We start from the raw sequence: 27,917 nt of genomic DNA on the forward strand, positions 1-27,917 counted from the left end.
TTCCCAGACCAAGACATTGACAGATTTACAAAGATATTCCTCCATGAAACCTTATTTTTAGCCAGGAAAACCCTGGCTAAACAATGGATGAGACTATTCCCCCCTACCCTAACTGACTGGAAGGTAGACGTGAACAGCGCCCTGCCATACAAAAAATTTTGTATATAAAAACAGGGGGTGCCCAGCAAAGTATGAAAAAATCTGGGACAGGTGGCTCTCAGACTCTGACATCTGCACTGGCCCAACAGCCTAATTCCTTTTGGGATGGAAAGATACCACATATAATTACATTGCCACATTGACTCTGCACAGACACTGTCATCTATAAGCACCATATCTACATAATGTTCATTAATGTTTTGCGATTAGTACACACTGTTATAACCTTTTTTATATGTATGATTCCTGTATTGGCACAAAGTAACAAACACATATATGCTAATTGTTTAATAAAACGCTTTGCAGGAAAAAAAGATTAAATTTTTTAACCTGTTTCTCAAAATATAACGGCTGTACTGCACATTACATGAAAAAAATATTCACCAAAATACTTAACACATCCTTTTAGCTTACTGCAAAATTGACATATAAGATTAATAAGACATTAAGACACATTTTATAGATCAAAAAGTAATACAATGGAAATATGCGTACAGTATTTCATTTGGCAAGAACTTTATTTATATCAAAACAACAAAAGAGACATGACTGATGATAATTAAAGTGGTTGTAAACCTCTGAAACGAGCCGAGCATATCACTTATAACTTCTACTAGCCTCAGTCCAAAAGCACCGAGTGTAATTTCTGAATCCGCTTTTTCCCCCCTGCTATCTGCATTACTCAGAAACATAGAAAAGTGACGGCAGAAAAAAGACTGAGTAGACTTTTGAGTGTTTTTTTTTTGTTTTTCTTTTTTGTTAAGTTTTTTGTCTGAGCATAGATCTATGTCTGTCCCAAGCATGTTTGAGGTCATTTATCGATGACTGTCTCTACCAAGCCAAGCATCAACTACCCTTTCCGTAAAATAATACTTTCTAAAATTAGTTTTGATTTTAGTTTCATATTGAAAAAACTGCTCTCCTGAACCTTATTCACCCCTTTGATGTTTTTAAAGGTTTCAATCATGTCTCCCCTTTCCCTTCTTTCCTCCATACTGTAGATATTAAGTTCCTGAAGTCTCTCTTGATATGTTTTATCCCCTCAGACCTTTCACCATTTTTGTTACCCGTCTCTAGACTCGTTCTGTCTTATCAACATCTTTTTTAAGTGAGGTCTCCAGAACTGGACACAGTCTTCTAAATGAGGTCTCACTAAAGATCTATATAGACTTACCACTCTAAGGTCCAGTGAAACATGTCTTTCTGGATGAATAATGGCTAACATCATCCAATTCACTTCCTGTGGGCCCAGGCTGTCATGAATCCTCTGTGGTGGATTATCTCTTTGTATTGATGGACTGCGCGTCGCTATGTGGGCACTATACACTTCAGAAAGAAGGACAGCCTATGCATGCCACAGAAGAAGACGAAGAGGAAAGATATGAGAAGACAGGCTGGAGCGCTCATGCAGATAATAGAAAGCCATCAGCTTGATCTTCTGCAATGAATACATTTATTAATTCAAGTGTGGTACAGAATAATACAGAACTTATGCATTTTGGCATGTAGCCTTAGTCATAGCCATGGCCAGGCTGGATCGCTGCTTAAACTAAAGAGTGAAAAGCCCAGTCCAGTAGGGCAACACCAAACACCTGGATAGTTACTCTTTTGTAAGGCTGGCCATACATTATACCATTTCCTTGTACAATTTTCATTTAGATTTACCAAAACAATATAGTATGAGTTGCAAATCTAAAACATTTTTAATTTGTATGCAATCAGGTAGATCCTTGCACTACACAGTAGGTAAATCTAAAGCAAATTGAATAAGATAATTATATAATGTATGGCCAGCTTTAAATTTGGTCAAATACACCTCTCTAAGAATGACTGTAAGGAAGACATCTCCCTCTCCTCACTGAGATGAGGGAAGTATTGTACTAGTTTCACAGAGATTTTCCACCTCGTTTGGACATCTTCAGGGACTACAGAAAGCCAGATCCCTGGATAGAAGGCGAATAAAGCAATGGGTTTTACTGAAATAAAACAAACACATTTCTAAACAGAAGATATGAGGAGCATCAGTAAGATGATTTAAAAGTTTTGAAGATGTGAAAAGGAATGATACCAAGGAAGATGAAAAGTGTTTGAATTTCAGAAGATAGTACGTGCAAGCCTGCTTACATGATCAGTTCAGTCAGCATTGCCAACATAAAAACACTTATTGGCCAAATGGGATTTTCCTTATTGCTTCTACAATATTACAGGATGTAACAAAGCAATATTCAAACAGGGTTTCCTTAAGGTGATATAATTGTCATTATATGTCTCTGTGCAATAGTTTACTATAATTCAGGACTCGCGTCCACACACATTTTGCACAATGTTAGGCTGTTACTGAAGTGTTTAATGTAGTTTTAGAAGAAGGTGTATACCCCTTCATTGCCAGGACATTTTTCAGTTTTCAGTGCTGTGAAAGTTTTGTATTTCACAGAACTACAATGTACTCCCGTACAAGGGCTGTGTTTATTTGCCTGGGGGTTGCACAGGTGTTCCATGCATCCCTGTGCAGGTAATCCCATCCTTGACAATTGGGATGCAGAGTCTGCATTGACACAGCTGTTGCTCCCAATCTGAGATCTGTGCGGGTGATAGATACATTTTATCTAAAGCCAAAACTTTTTTTTTTTTTTTTTGGATAGCGTAAGGAAGGGTTAAAAACCCATAATTTTATTCCAGATGATGTCTATTCAGACGAAACATGTCTGGTTGACGCTCTAACCATTGCATTTACTACAAAGACACTTGACTGTTTGATGACATGCTGTTTATTTTCTACTTGATGTAAGTGCAATACGCCTAATAAATAGCATTTTAACTGGTTTTACACTATGTGGAGGTCGCTTTTACTTTTACGATGATTGAGCTACCGAGAGGTTTACCCTATTTGATGTGGAATTGATCGGTGACCGGCCATACAGTGAGAAGTTTGGGAGAGCTTATTCTCCTGATGCACGTCTGACTCAGTGTTGATAGGTGGCAGTCAAGGTGACATTGTGTGCGTTGGATCATGAGCTGTTTAAAGCCTTCTCCACACTTTTTCTTTCCGTCATTCTGGTACAGATTCATCTTAGTTTCATCCGTCCAAAGAATGCTTTTCCAGAACTGGTCTGGCTTTTTTCGATGTTTTTTGGCAAAGTCTAATCTGGCTTTTCTATTCTTCAGGCTTATGAATGGTTTGCACCTTGTAGTGAACCCTCTTTATTTGCTCTCGTGAAGTCTTCTCTTGATTGTAGACTGACAATGATACGCTTACCTCCTGGAAAATATCCTTCACTTGTCTGGATGTTGTGAATGGGTTTTTCTATACCATAGAGAGGATCCTGCGATCATCCACCATTGTTGTCTTCTGTGGACGTCCAGGCTTTTTTATGTCGCTGAGCTCACCAGTGCGTTCTTCTCTTCTAATGTTGCTGCTATCTGTCTGATGGATTTGTTTAGTTTTTGAAGCCTTATGCCCTGTACACACGGGCGGATTTTCCAAAACAAACGTTCAATGGAAGGTTGTCGTCGGAAATTCCGACCGTGTGTAGGCTCCATCGGACATTTTCCGATCTGGATCTCAAATTTTCTGACAACAAAATGCGTTCTGGTAAATTCCAATCGTGTGTACACAATTCCAACACACAAAGTTCCACGCATGCTCTGAATCAATTACAAGATGGATGCGCTCGGTCTGGTAAAACTAGCATTCGTAATGGAGATAGCACATTCATCACGCTGCAAATTTTTAAATCTTTTAATGCAGCGCATTCTCTTCTTTAGAATGCTAGAATAATGAAGTTGTTTTGCTGCTCATATTCACACAGAGTTCTGACAACCTGATTTCTTTATTATTTCTCGTGATCTCACGAATAATTGTTTTTTTTTTTGTCAGATCTCCATTTTTTTGTTTTTTTATAGTGATCTCCATAATTTTTTCTTTCGTTTTGTGTCAAGTTACCACAACACCATTATTATCTTGTATTTTTTAACCTCAAGGAGGTTGGTGTTGGTGTCCCTTGTTAATTTCACATTGTATTTTTGAAAGGTACCTGCCTACTCACAAACAAACTGGCCTTTTTGAAGTTAAACACATAGTCAAGTATTTGTGATAAATAAATAGCCATTTATTACGGGTCATAACAAAATAAAGAGGAAGGCAACGCTGGAGAAACTGGTGAAATTTGCGAAGCCTTTGTACCCTAGGGCACACATCAATTATTTTACAGCCAAAATTGGTGGCCTGAGGAGTCCTTATAATAGTGAGCACAATCCGGTCCAGGACTACAAGAGAGCAGGAACAGCAGCAGATGACATATATGTCCCCAGGCTGTGGTCTTACAACAGCCTGCGTCTTTTGTCAGACCACACCAAACCCAGGCCATCACTCTCTTGTCTTCTTTACACACTTGCTTCCAGGCTGTGGCTCTGGTGTTGTAGTTGTGGCAGGAGGTGGAGGAGGAGGACCATGGTTAAACTCACAAACGTGGCTTTGGCTTGTGAGTTCACCCCTTATTTAGGGCTTGTAACATAACTTCCTTACATAAGAGGCGCTGGCCCTCCTCCATTTCCTGCATTTTGCAGGCTGCCATGTACGCATAGTCCTCTTGATTATTGGGGGGGGGGGGTTCTGAGGGCCGCAGTAGCCTTCTGAAATAGGCCAAGTGCTGCCACCTCCAGCTTACTCCTCCTGGGACTTTTTGTGGAAGGCGCAGGGGAGGGACCTGGGATTCAGGCAGGCTACTGGCTACCGCTACTCCTTCCTCCGCTCACAGATCGTACCTACGTCACACGCGTGTTACGCTTTATATACACTGCGCATGCGTGAAACTCCGCCCGCCCCAGACGTTCTTTCTTGTATATTCCCCGCCCCTTGTCTTTCGGCGCAGTGGGAGAGCACATGGTGGAGAGACAACAAGTGCATGCAGACAGCAGCAGCGACAAAAGCCCGGAGCCACAAACGTCCCAATCCCGGAGGATATTTAAGGCCTCAAATATGGCCTTTATAGAGATGGTGGAGACGGTGGACATCTTCAAGAGGGCTGACTATGACGGGAAGCATGAACCGTATCCAAACCCAAATGTAAGAAAGGCCACATTTGGGTTCGGGTACGGTCCATGCTTTTTGTGAAAAGTTGTGAAAAATCTGCCGAAGAATTTGGGGTACGGTGATCCAAGGATCAACTGAGATAACGCTGGTCAGACCTGAAATTAAGGGACCAGGATCAGTACAGAAGAATCAAGAGAGTGCTGCAAAAAAGTAAGTATTTTGTCGTGTGTTCCTATTCTTATTCTTACGTTCGTGCTTCTCCATGTGCTTTTCTTTACTGTTGTACAGTTTAAAATGGCAAGTTTCAGGGTTGGTGGGCACAGTAATCGTTCATAGTAAACATTGTTCGTTCGTCCACTAATACAATATTTTTTGCAGATGCAGGTTAACTACATTTGGTCATGCCTATTTGTCTTAAAAGAAGTTTAGTACATTGTAGTCTAGATTGGTTTGTAACTAGAATGAAATGCAAACTTATTTCAGTGTAAGGAGAGGACACTCAGCAGCTGTTTACACATCTGGACGCAGGAGCACAAGTGTAGGACACCAGAACAAACTTTTTAGGGTGTCCCACACAGGTGCTCCAGTGGATACTAGGGGTCTCTACATGTGTGATACTTTAACAAAAAAGGTAAGTATTCCAGCTTTGTAAAAGGAAAAAAATCATGTCTTCAGCTTTGAACTCTGCCAAAACAGACAATTGTACGACACTTCTAAGCAATGTTTCATATTCCTATTTCTTGCCTCAAATATCTGTGTGCTAAGTATACCTTTATTTTGTTCACATAGGGGAGAAAAGATTCGGGACGTCTGAGGTCACCAGGGAACCTCCTAAAGAAGAGGTAATCCAAAAGCAACAACCAGAGGATGTGGAGGAAGGAGAGGTTTATGAAGTGGGCGAAATAGTGACGACAACAGGTGAGTGTCTGAGACCACAGCTTCAGGTAATAGATGGATGCCTGCATATTTATAATACATGTTTTTTTTTGTTTTTTTTAGGTGATGTGGATGTTGTTGTTGAAGAAACACATTTCACAAGTCCTCATTGGGGAGATCATGGTGTGCAATCGGGATTTACAGAAGATCAAGGAAGACATCAACGATATTGAAAAGAGACTCAAAAACATCATTGATGTTTTAGGCAGAATCAAAAATACACCAACATTTATCAAATTTTTTCTATTTTTCTAACTTTTCTCCAAAATTTTGAAAGCCAAATTTTGAAGATGCACACAGTGTGTCAACATGTGCTATCTGCCACGGGATATCAAGGTAAGTGTTTTGGGGGTGCAACCCTTTCCTCACAACCAAAGTACATGAGAGGAAGGGGTTGCACCCCCGAAACACGTTCATTGATCCCCCATGATGGGAGCTAGCACATGATGACATTAGGCATGGGATCAGGAGGAAAATCCCCATTTTGACCGTCAATTTGTGTGCATCTTCAAAATTTGGCTTTCACAGGGGTGACATCACCCCATCTGATGAAGGCAATATCAACAGTTTGGACATACTAATGTCTGATATTGCCTTCACTTTGTCACAGTTGAACTTTGTAAGTTCCTGAGTTGTGTATTGTTTTATGGTTTTAAACATGCCTGTTTTAACACAAAAAAGGCTATTTGTACGGTCCAAAAAAAAAGATATTACTAAAATATGTTGGTTTGTTCAAAAACCCTTTTCTAATGCACATGTGAAAGTGCACAGAGTAAAAAATGTTCTACTCAACAATGTGTGGCTTCTTCTTTCAAGGCACAATATCATTTTTTGGACTAAGTTGGTGTTTACACTGAAATGGGGGTTATTTACTAAAGGCACTAAATCCACTTTACTAAATCCACTTAGCACTACAAGGGCACTTTCAGTGCAGTTTCAAGTACAGTTTCATGTGCACGTTTGCAGTTTGGATTTTCCTCTAGGAAATAACTCCCACAGTGCTTTATAATTTGCCACAATCATGCCATTTCCGTGACTCACCAAAATTCATTCATGGTGCTGAAAATGATGTAATGTATGCATTACATACATTAACAACAAAAACAAGGTGTGTGTAGCAGACCCACAACATAATAATAGTTCGCTGAAGAAGAGATTGTCACCTCATGTATCAAATAAATTACATTTGCACTATTGAAGAAAATGACCAAAAAGAAAAGCCCATTGGAGAACCTAGAATACAGCTAAAAGAAACATAAGCGGTAAATCTTATTTCAGTTTAACTAAAAAATGTATTTTGAAAATGTTTCTTAAACATTTTCTGGCATATCAATGGCCCCCCTACCCGCAAAGTACTCGACATACTTCTGTCTTACTTTGCGGGCGCTTTGGGGGGGCAAGCCAGAACGGCCAGCTTCAGGCACCATCAGGGTTTCTTCTTGAAGTCCGGCCTCAGGCCCCACTGAGGTAACATAGTTCATTGAATTTATCCTTAAAGAGTTGTGGAGAATGCAGCATGCAAGGATTATATGGTTAAGTTTATATTCCGCCATGTTGATTGCCGTAAGGAAGAGGCAGAACCGGCTGGCCATTATCCCGAAAGCATTATCCACCACTCTTCTGGCTCTGGGCAGCCAGTAGTTAAAAACCCTCTGGTCCGGGGTGAGGGTCCTCATGGCTTCAAAACGGTCAGCTGGTCAGAATGAACTAACAGAAAGCACTGAAAAACAGAAAGGCCTGAGAAGAGCGAGCTGAAAATCAGAAACGAGCGAACAATAACGCACTGCAAAATCAAATACATACTATAAAATAAACACTGAAAAACAAATGCGAAATTTTCATGCACTGAAAACCAGATACGAACCCACAAACACAAACTGAAGAGCAGTAACGATCGGAAAAGCACGAGGCTGAAAAGCGCAAATCGTCTCTCACCAAACTTCTACTAACACGAGATTAGCAGAAGGAGCCCAAAGGGTGGCACACTTGGTATTGAACTTCCCTTTTCTAGTGCCGTCGTACGTGTTGTACGTGACCGCGTTCTTGACGTTTGTAATTTCCGACAAGATTTGTGTGACCGTGTGTATGCAAGACAAGTTTGAGCCAACATCCGTCGGAAAAAATCCATGGATTTTGTTGTCTGAATGTTCGATCGTGTGTACAGGGCATTACAATGGCTTCTGCCGGAGAACCTGTCAATGGTCGGAGGTAGAAGGGAAGCTGTCGCCACTAAGGGCCAATCCACCTTAGTACCAGGGACCACAGTGAGTAACTGAAGCAAGTACCGGAGACACATTCTCACCGAATGGGCACGGTGGAGAATCAGGAAACGTCAGGCGGTGATCAAGTCAGGGACCCAGCCAGCGCAAGTAACGCTTGCAGAGCAGCCTTGTTTGTTAATGCGTGGGACCGAACAGGCCAGAAGGGGTGAAGCTTGAGAAGTATCTGGAGTGCCAAGCTAGGGATCCAGCAGGAAAGCGGGTGATACTTGAGGAAGATACCACCGTAAAGATTGGAGGAGCTCAAGGGATTCGGAGTTAGCGAATCAGAGGGTCTAGTGAGGGACCGGGAGCTCAGTGGTGAAGAACTACAAGGAGAAGTTGTAGTGAAGCTGAAGGAATTGTTACGTTGAGTTAGGAACTGTTAAAGACTGTTGCCATAAGAGACAGCATTCCTGCACGTGCAGATGTGCTTCTTGCTGGGGCCTTTCCCTGCATGGCTGTCCTCTTATTGAATTCTCAGTGTCTGTCAATTGAACTTGCAACTACTCAAGGGTGTCCTGGCCCTAACCCTCTTTCCCCCATAAAAGATTGTAAGAGAAATAAATATCTCTTTTGCATTCAAGAAGTGTAACTTTCCCCTTGTACCCACTATGCCTCACAACCCAACACATACAGAAGGATGTCAGCTATTTTTGGCCCTGGAGGTTCTCATTAGACTGAAGGAGGCCGGAGACCTTGCTACACACTGAAATGTGTTATCACACCATATAGAACCGAGCAACCAAATCAATTTAGCATTGCCCCCTTTAACCACTCCCCGACCGCCTACCACAGATGTACTTCGGCAGGTCGGCTCTATTGCGTGAAATGATGTACCTGTACGTCATTTTGTGCAATAGACCCCGGAGGTGCGCGAGTGCTGATTTAACAGAGGGGGAGCCAATCAATGGGTATGTTGTGACATTATTCATATAGACTACAATTTGCTGAAAAGTCCACTCTAACTTCTGCACTGCTGGTAGTCCCTAGTCAGAGTAAGACAAACAATGCAAATCCTGTATCTAGTTTTGTGAATCTGCTGTACAAATACTGAACTGTGGAAATTCTAAACCCTCTCTTCCTACTGTACTGTATTTTAAACATGACAGCGAATCGCCAGCCAAAACATTTTAATTTGTTTTGAATAGAGTGGAAAGGAATAAATCCTATATAAAACCTTTATTGGAGTTTGACACAACCACCTTAATGATTATATAAAATTCCTAATATGAACAACAAGTTTATTACAAGCAAACACACATTTCTAAAAATTTGGGGACATTCAATGATTTCCCAAATATTACACAGTCCACCATTCAATTAACAGTCCACAAACTGAAGACTTTGAGCTCCAGCCAATGTTTACTGCAATAAAAAGAAAATGTTTACTTCCACCCAAAGTAGGGCCTAATCATCCCCACGATTAAGCCCTGCTTGGAGTGAAACATATTGGGACCAAGGCTTTGGGTGGGAGTGAACTGTGTGCTGTCATTGCAATAAACCTTGGAGTTGAAAGTTTTCGGTGTGTGGGCCGTTATTTGGATGGTGGACTACAGAGAAGCAAGAGTGGACACCAGGGCCTTGGAACCCTGCTGACTGTAGGGAATCAAGGAGGATACAGCCTGGCCTGTGAGCCATAAAAGTAGCTGGGCTCATCACACGGTCTAGTTTACAAAACACTACTGAAGAATCAGCAAGAGTAATCCATACCTGGACTCTAAAGATTTGATTATCTCTCCAACAGATTTTGGTTTGCTCAGGGAAATACTGCTCTGGATTAAAGTATGGTACGTGACGGTTGAGGACCAGCCTGTAAAATATAACCAAACTATAGTGTTTAACTTGTTTAAAGAAAGACATTTTAGTAAAAAAAAAAAAAAAAAAGGAAAAAACATTTTAAAAAATGTTCTAATGGCAAGTTCCTACTCATAATATTTTTTTATTTTAATTTAATTATTTTAATTATTTTAAAAATCTCAGCTCTCACTCATACACTTCCCCTATATTTTCTGCTTAAGGCACCTTCACTTCCCCTCGGTTATCGATTTCTGAAACAGATAGGAAGCAAATGGGAAACCTCTTCAGTGGGACATAGAAATTAAATCCTAAAAAATGTTTTTACTATAGAAACACTTTTATCATTTGAGTTTTGGTCCACTCAGGGTTTGGTGACATGCACCCAGCACAGAACTCAAGCTTAACCTAAAAAATAAAGAGCTTCCATCACAGATGGTACATTCCTGCTAAGATAGAGAATAATCAGGGAATACATAGCCATACAGTCCCAGGGTTTGAAATGAAGTTCTGTGGGGGAAGAGGGTCAGCCATCCTCTATAGCCACAGAGTAGAGTCATGAGCTCAACCCTCATAATTCACAAAATTAACACTCCAGACAAAGAGTAGACAACCCAGGCTCAATGCTTCATACAGACTACAGAACCCCAAAAGGTAATGCTCCAACCAAAGTGCGCAGCCCCAAAGTCCATGTTTTAACCAAAGAGCAAAGCCCCAAACAACACCCCAACCATATGGGCATAACCAAAAATGAATACATGTAGGAATCTGTACAGTTCTGGCACCAACAACACTCACTCAGCAGAATCAAAGGTGTGAGACAGTGAAACCTTTGGTCTTTCTTTTCCCCACTAACCATCAATGTATTAGGGCACCCTTCCTGCTGATCAGCAATGCAAGGTGACCCTTCTCAGACTGCCCACCAGGGTAGGGACCACTTCGCCGCTGACCAGCAATATACAGGGTCACTTCTCCACTGATCAGCAAGGTAAGGGGCCAAGTCTCTGCTTTCTTTTCTAGACATTATTATAGTTTCACGATTATGGCGGATTAACAAAATAATGTATTTATAGAGCATATAAACCTATGCATTACTGATCATTAGAATTTAATGTGAACCATTATATGTATTCATTTTTAGCAAAGTTTTCCTGACACCTGTAGCAAAAAGGCTGTGAACGTCTCCATTTGAGACAGTTGACTCCCCCCTAAATTAAATTATATACCTAATATCAATCCTTTTAATTTAGATTTGGATGTCCCCCTCCCACCTCGTAAGCCTATTTTCTAGCGCGATTGCCCATCACAGTCATGGGCCAACAGTGATTCTTGGAGAGGAGGGGACAGAACCAGCTCCCAATCCAGGCTGTATCTGCATATTAAAGACATGCGCATTCTGGGTAACTAGCATTACCACACTGAAACTTGATTTGACATGCAAGTACAAGCAAGCGGCTGATATGTCTTGAAAGCATTGGAAAAGTAATTGTATGTTTCAGGTTTACTTTAAGCTAGAACTAAAATGATAAAGGATTTCTGAATCTAGGCTTTATTTACTTTTTAATATTTACTGAATGAATGATCGAACAGGTTAGCTCCAAAAATATTTTTGACCCAGGAGCTAAATATTGGTTGGCTCCCCCTACTTATCACTTACGTAGCAGTGCAATTTTTTTTTCTCATGGTCTATTACTAAAGAATAGATCTGCTTAAGAGTAACGTATATTATTTTTTCCCTATGCAAAGCATTATATTATTTACGTGTCTGATCCACACTCCAGCTGTGGGTGCTGGCAATACTACAGACACCATTCTCATCTCATCTGCAATAGAAACACAATGTAGCAGAAACTGATTTGTGGAGGAGATCACATCCACAGGAGTATCAATATAATATTTTTCTAAATCAGATCATTCTCTTTCCAAGGTAGACCTAGCCCTGGGTATGACTGATACACTGCTTTATGTTCAAATCTACTGAAATTCTGCCCAGAGGAGTATCCAACCATTTCCCAATAGCTATTGCACTCCAGATAGCAGTTGAACCCACAGTAGGGAACTGGGCCTCAACCCATTCTGGCTGACTCTCATAACACCTGCGGCTTAATTGGAGAGCTTTGTCGCCACAAATAGAGCCTTGGCAGCACCGGGAATTATATGGGATATGCTAAAAGCCTATTTGAGAGGCCACTTCATAAAACATTTTAGTGGAATTAAATCTAAGACTAGGTTAGCAGGGGAGGCATTGAGATCTAAAGTATCCCAATCTGAAACCTAATGTGTCACTAATGCTTCAACACAAACACATTTAGAGTGGCTTCAACCTCAACAGTTACTTGACAACTTTGTTCTTCCCAAAGCACAGAATAAAAGCTTCTTCCATAAAAAGGTGTATTGGGCAAAAGGGGAGAAAGTCAGGAAATTACTAGCACATAAAGTCAGTTCTCAACAACCCAAAACAATTCAGAACAGCACCATATCTTCCTCCACACACACACCTTAACTTTATTGTACAAACTGTAGAAACACTACCTTTCTCTAAAGCCAGCCGTAGACGGAGAACACAGTGATTACTGCTAGTAATGTTATAATAATAGCTGCTAGCAATAATCAGGTGTAAAATCTGACAGGCTGGTTGTACCCAAGTTGATCAATTTGGGTACAGTGCATCCGGAAAGTATTCACAGCACGTCACTTTTTCCACATTTTGTTATGTTACAGCCTTATCCCACAATGGATTAAATTCATTATTTTCTTCAAAATTCTACAAACAATACCCCATAATGACAATGTGAAAGAAGTTTGTTTGAAGTCTTTGCAAATAACCTCCTCTTTTGACCTAAAACAATGGACAAATGCTTCTACTCACTCTGTTGGCAACTGCCTTGACCTCATATTCTCCTACCTATGCACTCTGCATAACCTCTCCAATATTCCTTTTCCTCTCTCTGATCACCACCTTATTAGTTTCACTCTCTCCTTGTCTGCCTCCTTCTTGCCTTCCAACTACCAAACTATTACCCGTAAAAACCTTCTCCATCTTAACCCTTCTCTTCTTTTTTCTGCTACAGATTGTCTCTATGACAAAATTTCATCCTTGTCCTGCCCCAACTTGGCCACTTCTGTCTACAACAGTTCACTGTCATCCACCCTGGATACCTTCGCCCCACTCACTACGCACAGAATCAGGCCCCGACCGCTACAACCCTGGCAGACAGACAATACCAGAAGCCTCAAAAAACGTAGCCGCGCTCTTGAGCGTCTGTGGCATAAGACTAAGTCACAGCAAGATTTCAGCCTATATAAATCTGACCTCCAAAAATACCATTCCTGCCTCCACACTGCCAAACAGATCTACTTTATCACTCTCATTAACACCCTCTCACGCAGTCCCCATCAACTCTTTTCTACCTTTACCACTCTACTTCGTCCTCCATTACCTCCACCCATGAACTTACTCACTCCCCAGGAGATTGCTAATCGCTTCAAAAATAAGATTGAGACAATTCGTCTCGAGATCTCCGCTCTACAGATATCTCCCTCACTTTACACTCCTTGTCCTCCTGCACAATCAATACTTCCCTCTTTTAACCCAGCTACTATAGAGGAAGTCACTAAACTTTTTTCCAATGCCCACCTAACCTCCTGCCCCCTGGACCCTGTTCCTTCTCAAATACTATGGTCAACATCTGACTCTATCCTACACTCCTTAACTCATATCTTCAACCTCTCACTCTCTACTGGCATCTTTCCCAACCCTCTAAAACATGCGCTAGTCACTCCCATACCAAAAAAGGCATCACTAGACCCAACCAATCTTAACAACCTAAGACCCATCTCTTTACTCCCTTTTGCCTCCAAACTCCTTGAACGTTTAGTCTACAACCGACTAAGTGACCAACTCATTGAGAATAACCTTCTTGATCCCCTTCAGTTTGGATTTCGCCCACAACACTCCACAGAAACTGCCCTCCTAAAACTCACAAACGACTTACTAACAGCCAAAACCAACGGTCATTATTCCGTACTCTTACTCTTGGACCTTTCCGCTGCCTTTGATACAGTTGATCACCCCCTCCTCCTCAAAAAACTCAATTTGCTTGGCCTCCATGGCTGCACTCTCCGTTGGTTCAAATCTTCCCTATCTCATCGTACCTTCAGTGTCACTTACAACTCCACATCCTCCTCTCCAACTCCTCTTACCGTTGGGGTCCCCCAAGGTTCTGTCCTTGGACCTCTACTATTCTTGATCTACACGTCCTCCCTGGGTCAACTACCATTTATATGCTGATGACACCCAAATCTATCTCTCTGCCCCTCAGCTCACCCCATCAATCTCCTCACGCATCACTGATTTACTAACAGACATATCAGCCTGGATGTCAAACCACTTCCTTTTAATATTTCCTCCCCCACGTGCCCCTTCCCCTGACTTCTGTCAAGATAAATGGCACCTCTATCAGTCTGTCCCCACATGCCAGGGTGCTAGGGGTAACCTTAGACTCTGTCCTTTCAGGCCCACATACAATCCCTGTCTAAATCATGCCACCTTACCCTCCGCAACATTTCCAGAATACGCCACTTTTTAACTAATGACACCACCAAGCTTCTAATTCACTCCCTGGTTATCTCTCGCCTCAACTACTGCAACCCCCTCCTCATTGGATTACCTTTACATAGATTATCCCCCCCTCTGTCCATAATGAATGCAGCTGAAAGACTCATCCACCTTACCAACCATTCAGTGTCCTCCACCCCTCTCTGCCAATCCATCCACTGGCTTCCACTCACCCAACGAATAAAATTCAAAGTACTAACAATAATTTACAAAGCCACCCATAACTCTGCCCCCAGCTACAACACTAACCTAGTCCCAAAATACCAACCAAGCCGCTCTCTTCGGTCCTCCCAAGACCTCCTGCTCTCTAGCTCCCTTGTCACCTCCTACCATGCTCGCCTCCAGGATTTCTCCAGAGCTTCACCCATCCTTTGGAACTCCCTACCCCAATCTGTCTGACTGTCCCCTTATCTATCCATCTTTGACGATCCCCGACAACCCTTGTCTTTAAAGAAGCCTATCCTGATTCTAACTAACACTGGTTTACTTCCTCCATCAGCTCATCCCCCACAGCTATTACCTTTTGTATCAATTGACCTTTCCTTTTTAGATTGTAAGCTCTAACAAGCAGGGCCCTCTGATTCCTCTTGTACCAAATTGTAATGTAACTGTAATGTCTGACTTTATTTTGTTAAGTGCTGCGCAAACTGTTGGCACTATATAAAACCTCTATAATAATAATAATCATTTATTAAAAATATAAAAAATCCCACGTACATAAGTATTCACAGCCTTTGCTCAATACTTTGTTGAAGCACTTTTAGCACCAATTACAGATTCAAGTCTTTTTCTAGTATGGTGCTACAAACATGGCAAACCTATTTTGGGGCAGTTTCTCCCATCCATTTTTGCAGGACCTCCCAAGCTCCAACAGATTGTATGGGGAGCATCAGTGCACAGCCATTTTCAGATCTCTCCAGAGATGTTCAATCAGGTTCAAGCCTGGGCACTGGCTGGGCCACTCAAGGACATTCACAGAGTTGTCCCATAGCCACTCCTTTGTTATCTTGGCTGTGTGCTTAGGGCCTTTGTCCTGTTGGAAGATGAACCTTTGCCCCCAAGTCCAGAGCACCCTGGAGCAGGTTTTCATCAAGGATGTCTCTGTACATTGCTGCATTCATATTTCCCTCGATCTTGACTAGTCTCCCAGTTCCTGCCAGATAAAAAACATCCCTACAGCATGATGCTGCCACCACCATACTTCACTGTAGGGATGGTATTGGTCAGTTGATGAGTGGTGCCTGGTTTCCTCCAGACATGACGCTTGCCATTCAGGCCAAAGAGTTCAATCTTTGTTTCATCAGACCAGAGAATTCAGACGCCTTTTGGCAAACTCCAGGCGGGCTGTCATGTGCCTTTTACTGAGGAGTGGCTTCCATCTGGCCACTCTACCATACAGGCCTGATTGCTGCAGAGATGGTTGTTCTTCTGGAAGGTTCCCCTCTCTTCACAGAGAAATGCTGGGGCTCTGTCAGGGTGACTATCGTGTTCTTGATCACCTCACTAAGGCCCCGCTCTCCCGATCGCTCACTTTGGCAGGGCGGCCCACTCTAGGAAGAGTCCTGGTGGTTCCAAACTTCTTCCATTTATGGATGATGGAGGCCACTGTGCTCATTGGGACCTTCAATGCCGCAGAAATTTTTCTGTACCCTTCCCCAGATCTGTGCCTCCATACAATCCTGTCTTGGAGGTCTACAGACAATTCTTTGGCCCTCATGGCTTGGTTTTTGGTTTGACACGCACTGTTAACTGTGAGACCTTAGACAGTTGTGTGCCTTTCCAAATCATGTACAATCAACTGAATTTACCAAAGGTGGACTCCTAACAAGTTATAGAAACATCTTAAGGATGATCAGTGGAAACAGGATGCACCTGAGACCAATTTTGAGTGTCATGGCAAAGGCTGTGAATACTTATGTACGTGGGATTTTTTTCCTTTTTTATTTTTAAATACTTCAGCCCCGGAAGGATTTACCCCCTCTTCCTGACCAGAGCATTTTTTGCGATTCTGTACTGCGTCTCTTTAGCTGACAATTGCACGGTCGTGCAACGTTGTACAGAAACAAAATTGACGTCCTTTTTTTCCCACAAATAGAGCTTTCTTTTGGTGGTATTTGATCACCTCTGTGGTTTTTATTTTTTGCGCTATAAAACAAAAAAGAGCGACAATTTTGAAAAAAAAAGCTATTTTTTTACTCTTTGCTATAATAAATATCCCCAAAAAATATATAAAAAAAATATTTTTTTTTTCCCCACAGTTTAGGCCGATATGTATTCTTCTACATATTTTTGGTAACAAAAAAAAAAAAAAAATCGCAATAAGTGTATATTGATTGGTTTGCGCAAAAGTTATAGCGTGTACAAAATAGGGGATAGATTTAGGGCATTTTTATTGTTATTATTTTTTTTTTACTAGTAATGGCGATTTTTATCAGGGCTACGACATTATGGTGGACACATCGGACACTTTTGACACTATTTTGGGACCATCGTCATTTATACAGCGCTCAGAGCTACAAATAGCCACTGATTACTGTATACATTACACTGGCAGAGAAGGGGTTAAACATTAGGAGGCAATCAAGGTGTTAAGTGTGTCCTAGGGAGTGATTCTAACTGTGGGTGGGATGGGCTCACTACAACATGACAGAGATCACTGGGCAGCAGTGGTGTAGTGGTTAGCACTTTCACCCAGCAGCAAAAAGGGTCGCTGGTTCGAATCCCAACCACAACACCACCTGCCTGGAGTTTACATGTTTTCCCTGTGCCTGCGTGGGTTTCCTCTGGATACTCCGGTTTCCTCCCACACTCTAAAGACATGCTGGTAGGTTAATCGGATCCTGTCTAAATTGTCCCTAGTATGTATGCATGTGTGTTAGGAACCTCAGGTTGTAAGCTCCTTGAGGGTAGGGACTGATGTGAATGTACAATGTAAAGCGCTGCGTAAATTGATGGGTACCTGAAATTGATAGGTACCTGAAATAAATAAAAAATAAATCACTGCTCCCGATGACATCCCTGTCATGTTGCTAGGCAGAACAGGGAAATGCCTTGTTCACATAGGCATCTCCCCATTCTGCCGCAATCGCGAGCCACTGTTGAACATCAAGTTTGCAGGACCCGCGGGCACGCTCCCGCAAAATGTGAAAAAATGTGGAAAAAGCGAAGCGCTGTGAATACTTTTAGATGCATACATAGGTTGGACTTGATGGACTTGTGTCTTTTTTAAACCTTGCCTACTATGCAAACTATGTATATTCAGACTGCCCATACATGGTTCGAATCTTCTCGCTTTAGAGAAGTGGTGTGTGGCTCTACATCTGTTCCTACGGGCCACATTTCTATTTATTAGTTTAAGTTTATATGAGCCAAGTGTGGTCTTACATATTTATCACAAGAATCTATGAGACATTTTAACTTCTTCTCTCAGTTGACCCAACCTCCCTTGAACATGGTGCTTGCACCACTTACAACTGCGACAAGCAGTGGCAGCACAGTATTGTCAAGTCTTTCACGTGTGCCTTTTTTTTTTATTGCATTTTTATTTGCTGCCTTTACAGTACAAAAAGCACAACAAAATCAATTACTTTGTGAAATCACACTGAGTTGCCTTTCTCTAGTTGTTACCTTTGTGTTTTTTATGCCTTTTTTTCTACTGTTACCTACAATATTGAATAAACAACACTTAAAAAAGGAAAAATGACTTCAGGATGAGTACACCATTGCAATTACCTTTGGTGCTCTATATGTAATAAAGGTATTACATTCTAGAACACATACCAGATCTTTGGCAAGTGGTTGTGAAGGCTAAATTACTTGCTGTTGCTTTACTCCACAATTCCTCTGCCTGGTGTACAGTTATTACTGCAGGAGAAAAGAATTACATCAGACAACTTGTATTGCCCCCTAAAAACCTATCATGTTCTATTCCCAGGGTGGTAAAGGAGACAGAATTTATATTCGTGCTATGGCAATTTTTCCCCACAATTACATTGATAAAGGAGCCATACCATGCCATATAAGGCATTGCTTTACAGTTTGCTTTGTTTCATGACAAAGAATCCAGAACAATAAATATATGTAATAACAAACAAAAAAAGAGAATTGGTGATGCTGGTATGTACTTTGCTCTGAGGAATGCAGGTATGTGTCTTACCTCAGTAAATCAGACAATGTGATAGATTCTCTCAACCAAAGCAGCGAGAGGTAGCAGAAGGCCAGTGTCATAGGCATGGACATTTTCTTCCCAGATCTTTTATTAACTCTGTAGACCGTCCCATCTACTGACCCTGAGCAGACACTTGAGGCACTTACAGAAGCTGCTCTGCTTGTGGGTTCTGTATCTGAATCCAAAGAACACTTATATTAAACAAGCACACGCTACATTTAATATACATTTAAAGAAGGCATAATATAAACAAATATACAAGGACTGCTGAATTAAAACCACTAAACAGAAATTGTCTATTTTATCCATAATAAAAAAAATAAATAAAAATGTTTTTTGAACAACCTCTGTGATGCAGCGTATACAGTATCTCACAAAAGTGAGTACACCCCTTTACATTTTTGTAAATATTTTACTATATCTTTTCATGTGGCCACACTGAAGAAATGACCCTTTGCTATAATGTAAAGTAGTGAGTGTACAGCTTGTATAACAGTGTAAATTTGCTGTTCCCTCAAAATAACACCACACAGCCATTAATGTATATACACCCCTCAGTGAAAATGTCCCAAATTTAGACCAATCATTTTTCCTCCCCGGTGTCATTTGACAATGTCTCAGACGTGAATGGGGAGCAGGTGTGTTAAATTTGGTGATATGGCTCACTCCCTCTCATACTGGTCACTGGAAGTTCAATATGGCACTTCATGGCAAAGAACTCTCTGAGGATCTGAAAAAATAAATTGCTGCTCTACATGAAGATGGCCTAGGCTATAAGAAGATTGCCAAGACCCTGAAACTGAGCTGCAGCACAGTAGCCAAGACCATACAGCGGTTTAACAGGACAGGTTCCACTCAGAACAGGCATCACCATGATTGACCGAAGAAAGTGAGTGCAAGTGCTCAGCGTCATATCCAGAGGTTGTCTTTGGGAAATAGACGTATGAGTTCTGCCAGCATTGCTGCAGAGGTTGAGGAGGTTGAGGAGGTTGGGGGTAAGCCTGTGAGTGCTCAGACCATACACCGCACGCTGCATCAAATTGGTCTGCATGGCTGTCATCCTAGAAGGAAGCTTCTTCTAAAGATGATGCACAAGAAAGCCCGCAAACAATTTGCTGAAGACAATCAGACTAAGGACATGGATTACTGGAACCATGTCCTGTGGTCTGATGAGACCAAGATAAACTTATTTGGTTCAGATGGTGTCAAGTGTGTGTGGTGGCAACCAGGTGAGGAATACAAAAGACAAGTGTGTCTAGTCTACAGTCAAGCATGGTGGTGGGAGTGTCACGGTCTGGGGCTGCATGAGTGCTGCCGGCACTGGGGAGCTACAGTTCATTGAGGGAACCATGAATGCCAAAATGTACTGTGATATACTGAAGTAGAGCATGATCCCCTCCCTTCGGAGACTGGGCCGCAGGGTAGTATTCCAACATTATAATGCCCCCCAAACACACCTCCAAGATGACCACTGCCTTGCTAAAGAAGCTGAGGGTAAAGGTGTTGGACTGACCAAGCATGTCTCAAGACCTAAACCCTATTGAACATCTGTGGGGCATCAAACGGAAGGTGGAGAAGTGCAAGGTCTCTAACATCCACCAGCTCCATGATGTCGTCATGGAGGAGTGAAAGAGGACTTCACTGGCAACCTGTGAAACTCTGGTGAACTCCATGCCCAAGAGGGTTAAGCAGTGCTGGAAAATAATGGTGGCCACACAAAATATTGACACTTTGGGCCCAATTTGGGACATTTTCACTTAGGGGTGTACTCACTTTTGTTGCCAGTGGTTTAGACATTAATGGCTGTGTGCTGAGTTATTTTGAGGGGACAGAAAATGTACACTGTTATACAAGCGGTACACTCCCTACTTTACATTGTAATAAAGTGGCATTTCTTCAGTGTTGTCACACAAAAAGATATAATAAATTATTTACAAAAATGTGAGGGGTGTACTCACTTTTGTGATATACTGTACCTAAAGTGGATGATCATAAAAATGTACACATCCAATGAACTAACAGCATGTGGATGAAAGAGGCACTGGCCGGTACTAATGAAAGCTTCACTAAATTCAGGGACTTGTGGTTTGCATGGATTGATCTATTAACTTCACCACCCAGAAATCTACCATTTCTTGGGTGATTTGGATCAGCACCTGTCCCTGGGTTGTGCCATGTCAACACCTCCTCCCTCCCCCCTCCCCTCCTTTTATTTTTATTTTTCCTTCCTATTCTTTTTCCCTCCTTCCCTCCACTACAAATAAAAGTGGGCTCCCATCAAGCACTTTCACCAACTCTTCATCAGTAACCCTAAGTACGTACGCACTCCTAGCAGCACTAGGGTCGCTGGTTCAAATCCCAACTACAACACTCTCTGCCTGGAGTTTGCATGTTTTCCCTGTGCCTGCATGGGTTTCCTCCGGGTACTCGGGTTTCCTCCCACACTCCAAAGACACGCTGGTAGGTTAGTTGGCTCCTGTCTTAATTGGCCCTATTATATGTATGAATTCGAGTTGGGGACCTTAGGTTGTAAGCTCCTTGAGGGTAGGGACTGATGTATATGTAAAGCACTGCATCACATGGTCTCTGGCTACAAGAAACATTGTGGATATTATACATCATTAGAGAATATCTAATAATGTTTTCAATCATCTAGGCCGTGTACAGTAAACTTGCAGTGAAATAGGAAGCACTGCAAGACACGATTTGTTTAGGCTTCATATACACTAGCAGCTCCTAAGATTGAGTTTAGGAGCTTTTGTGTTTTTTTTTTGCCCAAGCTCCTAAACTCAACTCCATAAAAACCTGTGTGTCAATGTACACATAGGCTTTTAGCAGAGTTTAGGAGCTGCTGCATTTAGGTGAGCTTCAATCTCCCTTTACTGAACGTGGAAATATTGCGTTTAGGATAGGAAAGTTTTGACCACTGGCTGCTGAAAAAAAACAATAAAATTCACCAAAGTTGTGCTACTTTTTTTAATGAGATTTTCCGCTTTCCCGTGGCCGCAGTAAATATAGGCTAGTGTACATAAATCCTTATACATCGATCAACCATAACATTATGGCTACCCACGTAATATTGCGTAGACCCCCCCTTTTGATGCCAAAACAGCCCTGACCCGTCAAGGCATGGACATTCAAGGTATGTTGTGGTATATGGCACCAAGCCGACAGTAGCAGCACATTGCCTCCACCGGCTTGACTTCTTCCCATACGGCATCCTGGTGGAATCCCTTCTCAAGACAAGCGAAGCACACACAACCCACCATCCACCTGATGTAAAAGAAAAATCGATCGGATCAGGCCACCTTCTTCCATTCCTCCATGGTCCAGTTCTGATGTTCATGTGTCCATTGTAGGCACTTTTGGCAGTTGACACAGATCAGCATGGGCACCCTGATGAATCTGCTTTTATGCAGGCCCATACACAACAAACGGCGATGTACCGTGTGTTCTGACACCTTTTTACGAAACCAGCATTTACTTTTGCAGCAATTTGAGCTACAGTAGCTCTTCTATTGGATAGGACTACACAGGCCAGCCTTCCCTCCCCAAGTGCATCAATGAGCCCTGGCTGCCCATGAGCCTGTCGACATTTTTTTGGGAGCTCCTGACCACTGCAGACTGGGAACGTCCCACAAGAGCTGCCGTTTTGGAGTTGCTCTGCCCCAGTTGTCTATCCTTAATCTTGGACAATTTTTTCTGCATTCAACATATCAACTTCAGGGACAACATGTTCACTTGCTGCCCAATATATCCTACATACTTTCATATGTCATTGTAACAAGATAATCAGCGGTATTCACTTTACCTTTCCGGGGTCATAATGTTATGGATGATTGGTGCACATTTTGTTCATTAATAAAGTGCTAACACTTGTATGCATTTCTGAAAGGAGAACACAAAACCATTCATTATCCCAAAAACACATTCCAGCTTTACATCTCCACTCCTTCCTAGATCTGGTTGCTAAGCAACCAGCCAGAGAGAAACAGTTTGTGGAGTATAATAATGGCAGCAAAGGAGAACGAGCTCTTGTGTGATTGCCTGTATGTGAATGGAGCAGAGCGCAGACCAGACAACTCCTCACTGGTCCTCAGCAGTACCAGCTGGAGATGTAATAATGGATGGGGGAGGGGTGAGGGAAGAATCACAAACTAGTTAATCTGTCCAACCAAAAAAAAAAAAAAATCATAATTCATAACAAAAATGAGTAAATGAGTTATATGAAATAAACTTACCTGATGCTGATGTGTAGCCCCCTGAATATGGGAGGTTAAGGCTAACATTGGACACGGATTCTCCATCAGTATCAGAAGAGAAGGCACTACTAAAAATTTCAGGTCCGCTATCTAGGTCTGACGAAGCCGCACTACTTTGGGACACCTGCCATAAAGCATAAAGAGTGGGATACTTGGATCACTACTTATTCATGTCATATTCTGATCATGGAATTTCTATTTAATTGCGGTTTACGGCCATGTATACCCTTTGTACATACAGTGGGTATAGAAAAGGATCACCCCCCTTTAAAATAATCACATTTTGTTGCTTTGCAGTCTGAAATAAGGACAGGCACAGTTTTTGTTTTATTCAGCTGTATTGACTTACTGCTACAAGTATTTACAGCCTTTGCTCAATACTTTGTTGAAGCACTTTTGGCACCAATTACAGCCTCAAGTCTTTTTAAGTATGATGCTACAAGCTTGGCACACCTATGTTTGGGCAGTTTATCCCATTCTTCTTTGCAGGAACTCTCAAGCTCAAACAGGTTGGATGGGGATCATCAGCGCACAGCCATTTTTAGATCTCTTCAGAGATGTTCAGTCGGGTTCAAGTCTGTGCTCTGGCTGGACCACTGAAGGACATTCACAGAGTTGTCCCGTAGCCACTCCTTTGTTATCTTGGCTGTGTGCTTCGGGTCGTTGTTCTGTTGGAAGATGAACCTTCGCCCAGTCTGAGGTCCAGTGCGCTCTGGAGCAGGTTTTCATCAAGGCTGTCTCTGTACATTGTTGCATTCATCTTTTGTTCGATCCTGACTAGTCTCCCAGTTCCTGCCACTGGAAAACATCCCCACAGCATGATACTGCTTCTACCATGCTTCACTGTAGGGATGGTATTGGTCAGGTGATGAGCGGTGCCTAGTTTTCTCCAGTCATGACGTTTGCCATTCAGGCCAAAGAGTTCAATCTTTGTTTCATCAGACAAAAGAATTTTGTTTCTCATGGTCTGAGAGTCCTTCAGGTGCCATATGGCACACTCCAGGCGGGCTGTCATGTGCCTTTTACTGAGGAGTGGCTTCTATCTGGCTACTCTACCATACAGGCCTGATTTGTGGAGTGCTGCAGATATGGTTGTTCTTCTGGAAGGTTCTCCTCTCTCTACAGAGAAACGCTGGAGCACCGTCAAGAGTGACCATCAAGTTCTTGGTAACCTCCCTGACTAAGGCCGTCCTAATCCGATCGCTAAGTTTGGCTAGGCATCCCGCTTTAGGAAGAGTCCTGGTGGTTCCAAACTTCCTCCTTTTACAGATGGAGGCGTTCATTGTGCTCATTGGGACTTTCAACGCTGCAGAAATTTTTCTGTACCCTTCCCCAGATCTGTGCCTCAATACAATCCAGTCTCGGAGGTCTACAGACAATTCCTTGGACTTCATGGCTTGGTTTGTGCTCTGACATGCACTGTTATTTGAGGGACCTTTTCAAAATCTTGTCCAATCCACTGCATTTACCACAGGTGGACTCCAATCAAGATGTAGAAACATCTCAAGGATGATCAGTGGAAACAGGATGCACCTGAGCTCAATTTTGAGTGCCGTGGCAAAGGCTGTGAATACTTATGTACATGTGGGGGGGGGTTCGTTTTTTTCTTTTTTTTTTTATAAATTTGCAAAGATTTCAAACAAACTTCTTTCACATTGTATAATTGAGGAACATAATGAATTTAATCTATTTTGGAATAGGTCTGTAACATAACAAAATGTGAAAAAAGTGAAGTAATGTGAATACTTTCCGGATGCACTGTGTGTACATAAAACAAATTGTGTGTATTTGTTTTCTCACAAAATGCAAAGTGAGTGAACAGTAGAAAAATCAAATCAATATTTGGTGTGACTACCCTTTGGCTTCAAACCAGCACCAGTTCGTACACTTGCACACTTTGTACACTTGAACAAAGACAGGGATTTTTTAGGATTAGAATCAGGTGTATGATTAAGCAATGATACAAAAGAAAGTGCTAATGATCATCAATTTAATTTGTAGGTTGAAACATTCATTAACTGAAAGAAAATCCTCTGTTTAAGAGGCTTAAACCTGAGTGAGGAATAGACAAACTCTGCTACAAAGGGCACGTTGTGGAAGACCGTTTCATGTCACAGGTCATACACACCATGGCAAGACTGAGCAGAAACCAGTGGGGTCCAGGCACACCCATCTACTCTCCAGAGCATTTTTTCACACCTACCTAAAACTTTTGCACAGTAGAGTATATCTGTGGAATGTAGAGATCCACAGAGGGCGGCTGTCAATTTGACCCTATTTTTTTGTAAACTTTACTGTTCAGTTGTGGCCCCTAAAGGCGATCAAGAAGTGATTTTCTAATTATTTTAATCACTCCCTGCATTCGATCGCTGTCAGATGAAATCACAAAGGCAAAATTACGTATTCATCTAGAATCCCTTTAAAACTGCATGAAGACAGCCCAACAGCTAGTAATCAATATTATGGTAGGCTTATGATATTGATATTGAGTTTCCTACAAACCCCTGGCGGCTGCCGGTTCTTTGTGGCAGGTCTATTGCAATATGCTTCCTGAGTCTTTTGAAGATATCGCCTCCAGAAATTGCATATAACTTCATCCTGTTGTAAAAATATATAAAAAGATAAAGTCAGGTTACAGAACTTTTAAGAGTCTTTTTTACATTGTGTTCAACACAGTAGAGTCTTCTTAAAGTGGAAGTAAACCTATCCATAAAACAGTTTCATTTCCGGGACGTGCCGGAAATGTAAGACTACCATTGGTTGTGCTCTCAATCATACACTTAAGCCATCCAATGGCTGGTGTCTAAACTGATCACATGTGAAGCATCATGGCAGTTGTAGATTAAACAGAGGCAAAGATGGCAGCTTCCTTGGCTGAAAACGATAGAGGAATTTACTTACACTTTAAGAAGATATTTGAAGGTCTGATTTCTGCCACAGATTCCAAAAATAAGAGATGATTGCTTATTTTAGGATAGTGGATAGAGCCATGCAAATCATTCCTTTATGCTCCTGTGGACAACTGAAAAATTGATGGTAATTGAATGTGTGGGACTGCCAACATCCTGAACATAGAGAGAAGAGATATGCAGCAAGTGCAGCAAGGGCCACCCTCTTGGACAAGGCAAAAATGGGAGTAACAAAGTAAGTAAAAGGCAACAAAGTGCCACATTTATTGAGTACAGTATATGATAAAAATTGTGAACATAAACAATAACATTAAAATATACAAAGTATACCAACGAACCATTAATATATAAATGTATATATCAAACCCAAGGCGGATAATCCAAGTACTGCCAAAGTCAAGCTGAGGTCAGTCCGTGAAGATTTATAGCACGTAACCCAAAATGTTTCGGAAATTTATTGGTATGTATTTTCCTTCATCGGGGGGGTTTACATTTGGGTGAATTTATCTTTATCTGAAGCATAGATATAGTTACATGTATATGTTCTTATAGTACATAAGAACAGGTAGTTTTACATAATAAACTATATAGTATTAGACCTAAAAGGTACTTACATAAAGGGTTCACTAAGAGAACATGAGGAAATAATAAAAACAATTACAATTACAGGGGATCCATGTTGGCTGAGAGTGTCCACATGGACAGCATAGGTGAACAGGCATGGAACCCCGGACTAGCCACCGATTCACATCCACAAGAAACACCTGGATAGCTGCACCAGCAAAAAAGTAATATTGTCTAAAAGGCCAGAGAAAAACGAAAGGTAATTAATAAATGTATTAAGATTAGTACACAGACACAGCCAGTGTGCTGTGACAGCAAAACAGGGGCATATATTGCCCAGAGTTGCCTGTGTTTAAAAGTACATTACCTTTCACTATACAGGTGAGAGTGCAGACATCACAGTGGCCGTGCTCGGACCGAAACATGCCAGCTGCGTGTGAGCACTATAAATGAGTAGCCTAATGAGGGAGCCAATCCTCGCAGGGGATGGTGCTGGGTGTCTGGCCTCATTTTCTGCATAGAGAACAGCTGAGGCCGGATTCAGAGTGGTTCTCTGATGTGGAGGTGCACGGCCTAGCCCCGTCCCATTGGGGCGTGATGACGACACACGTCGGCGCATCACCGACAGAAAAGACATCCCCATCCGTGTCGGGGACAGGTAGGAGCTCCTCCCCGCACATTTGGCCTAGTGTGGAGAAGGGAAACCTCTGTCATCCATCGGCCATACGCAGGTGGAGCCTACCCGCCAGGTGGTGTGAAAGCAAAGCAGCCCAGGGAGCACACACTGCGCCACCCAGTGGACCAAAAGGGCAGTGACAGTCAACAGGTTTACAATGTAGGAAAATCATAATGATAAAAAACAAAAAAAAGGGGAAAAGCATAACAAGTGAATACCATGTAGACTTAATTTCAATAGGCTAAACAATCCATATTACATACATGTAGTTATAAAGATAACCATGCAGTCATAAAGCTGTACTATGAGAGATACATCACAATATGCAAATATTATGGTGCCTTTGATTATAGTATCCCCACAATATCAGAAAGGCACTCACACAGCTAATAGATCTATGGAACCATAGTATATAGAATACAGCACAAAGCAGAAAAGTTAAGATGTCACTGAACATTGTATATCCCAGACTTTGAAAAGCTATAAATTTAATTCACAGCCCCCTGAGACAAAGCCTGGAAGAAAATATTTAAAGTTG

At 41.8% G+C, this 27,917-nt stretch overlaps 1 protein-coding gene across 2 annotated transcripts in view; it reads right to left on the minus strand.

Annotated features, from left to right (window-relative positions):
• TAF1B (TATA-box binding protein associated factor, RNA polymerase I subunit B) overlaps nt 1–27,917 on the minus strand; it is a 290,995-nt gene that overhangs the window by 197,126 nt on the left and 65,952 nt on the right. For both annotated transcript variants that reach the window (XR_012243755.1, XM_073625402.1), the window contains exons 5-8: nt 25,733–25,828; nt 23,210–23,354; nt 18,957–19,143; nt 10,099–10,198 (exon numbers count right to left, since the gene is read on the minus strand). Coding sequence is in view for 1 of the 2 variants with exons in the window: in XM_073625402.1 (XP_073481503.1) it covers nt 10,099–10,198; nt 18,957–19,143; nt 23,210–23,354; nt 25,733–25,828 (528 nt within the window). In the remaining variant the exon portion in view is untranslated. The remainder of the gene's footprint in view (nt 1–10,098; nt 10,199–18,956; nt 19,144–23,209; nt 23,355–25,732; nt 25,829–27,917) is intronic.

This window comes from Aquarana catesbeiana, linkage group LG04, assembly GCF_042186555.1.
Source record: "Aquarana catesbeiana isolate 2022-GZ linkage group LG04, ASM4218655v1, whole genome shotgun sequence".
In the NCBI taxonomy this organism is placed as follows: Eukaryota; Metazoa; Chordata; class Amphibia; order Anura; family Ranidae; genus Aquarana; species Aquarana catesbeiana.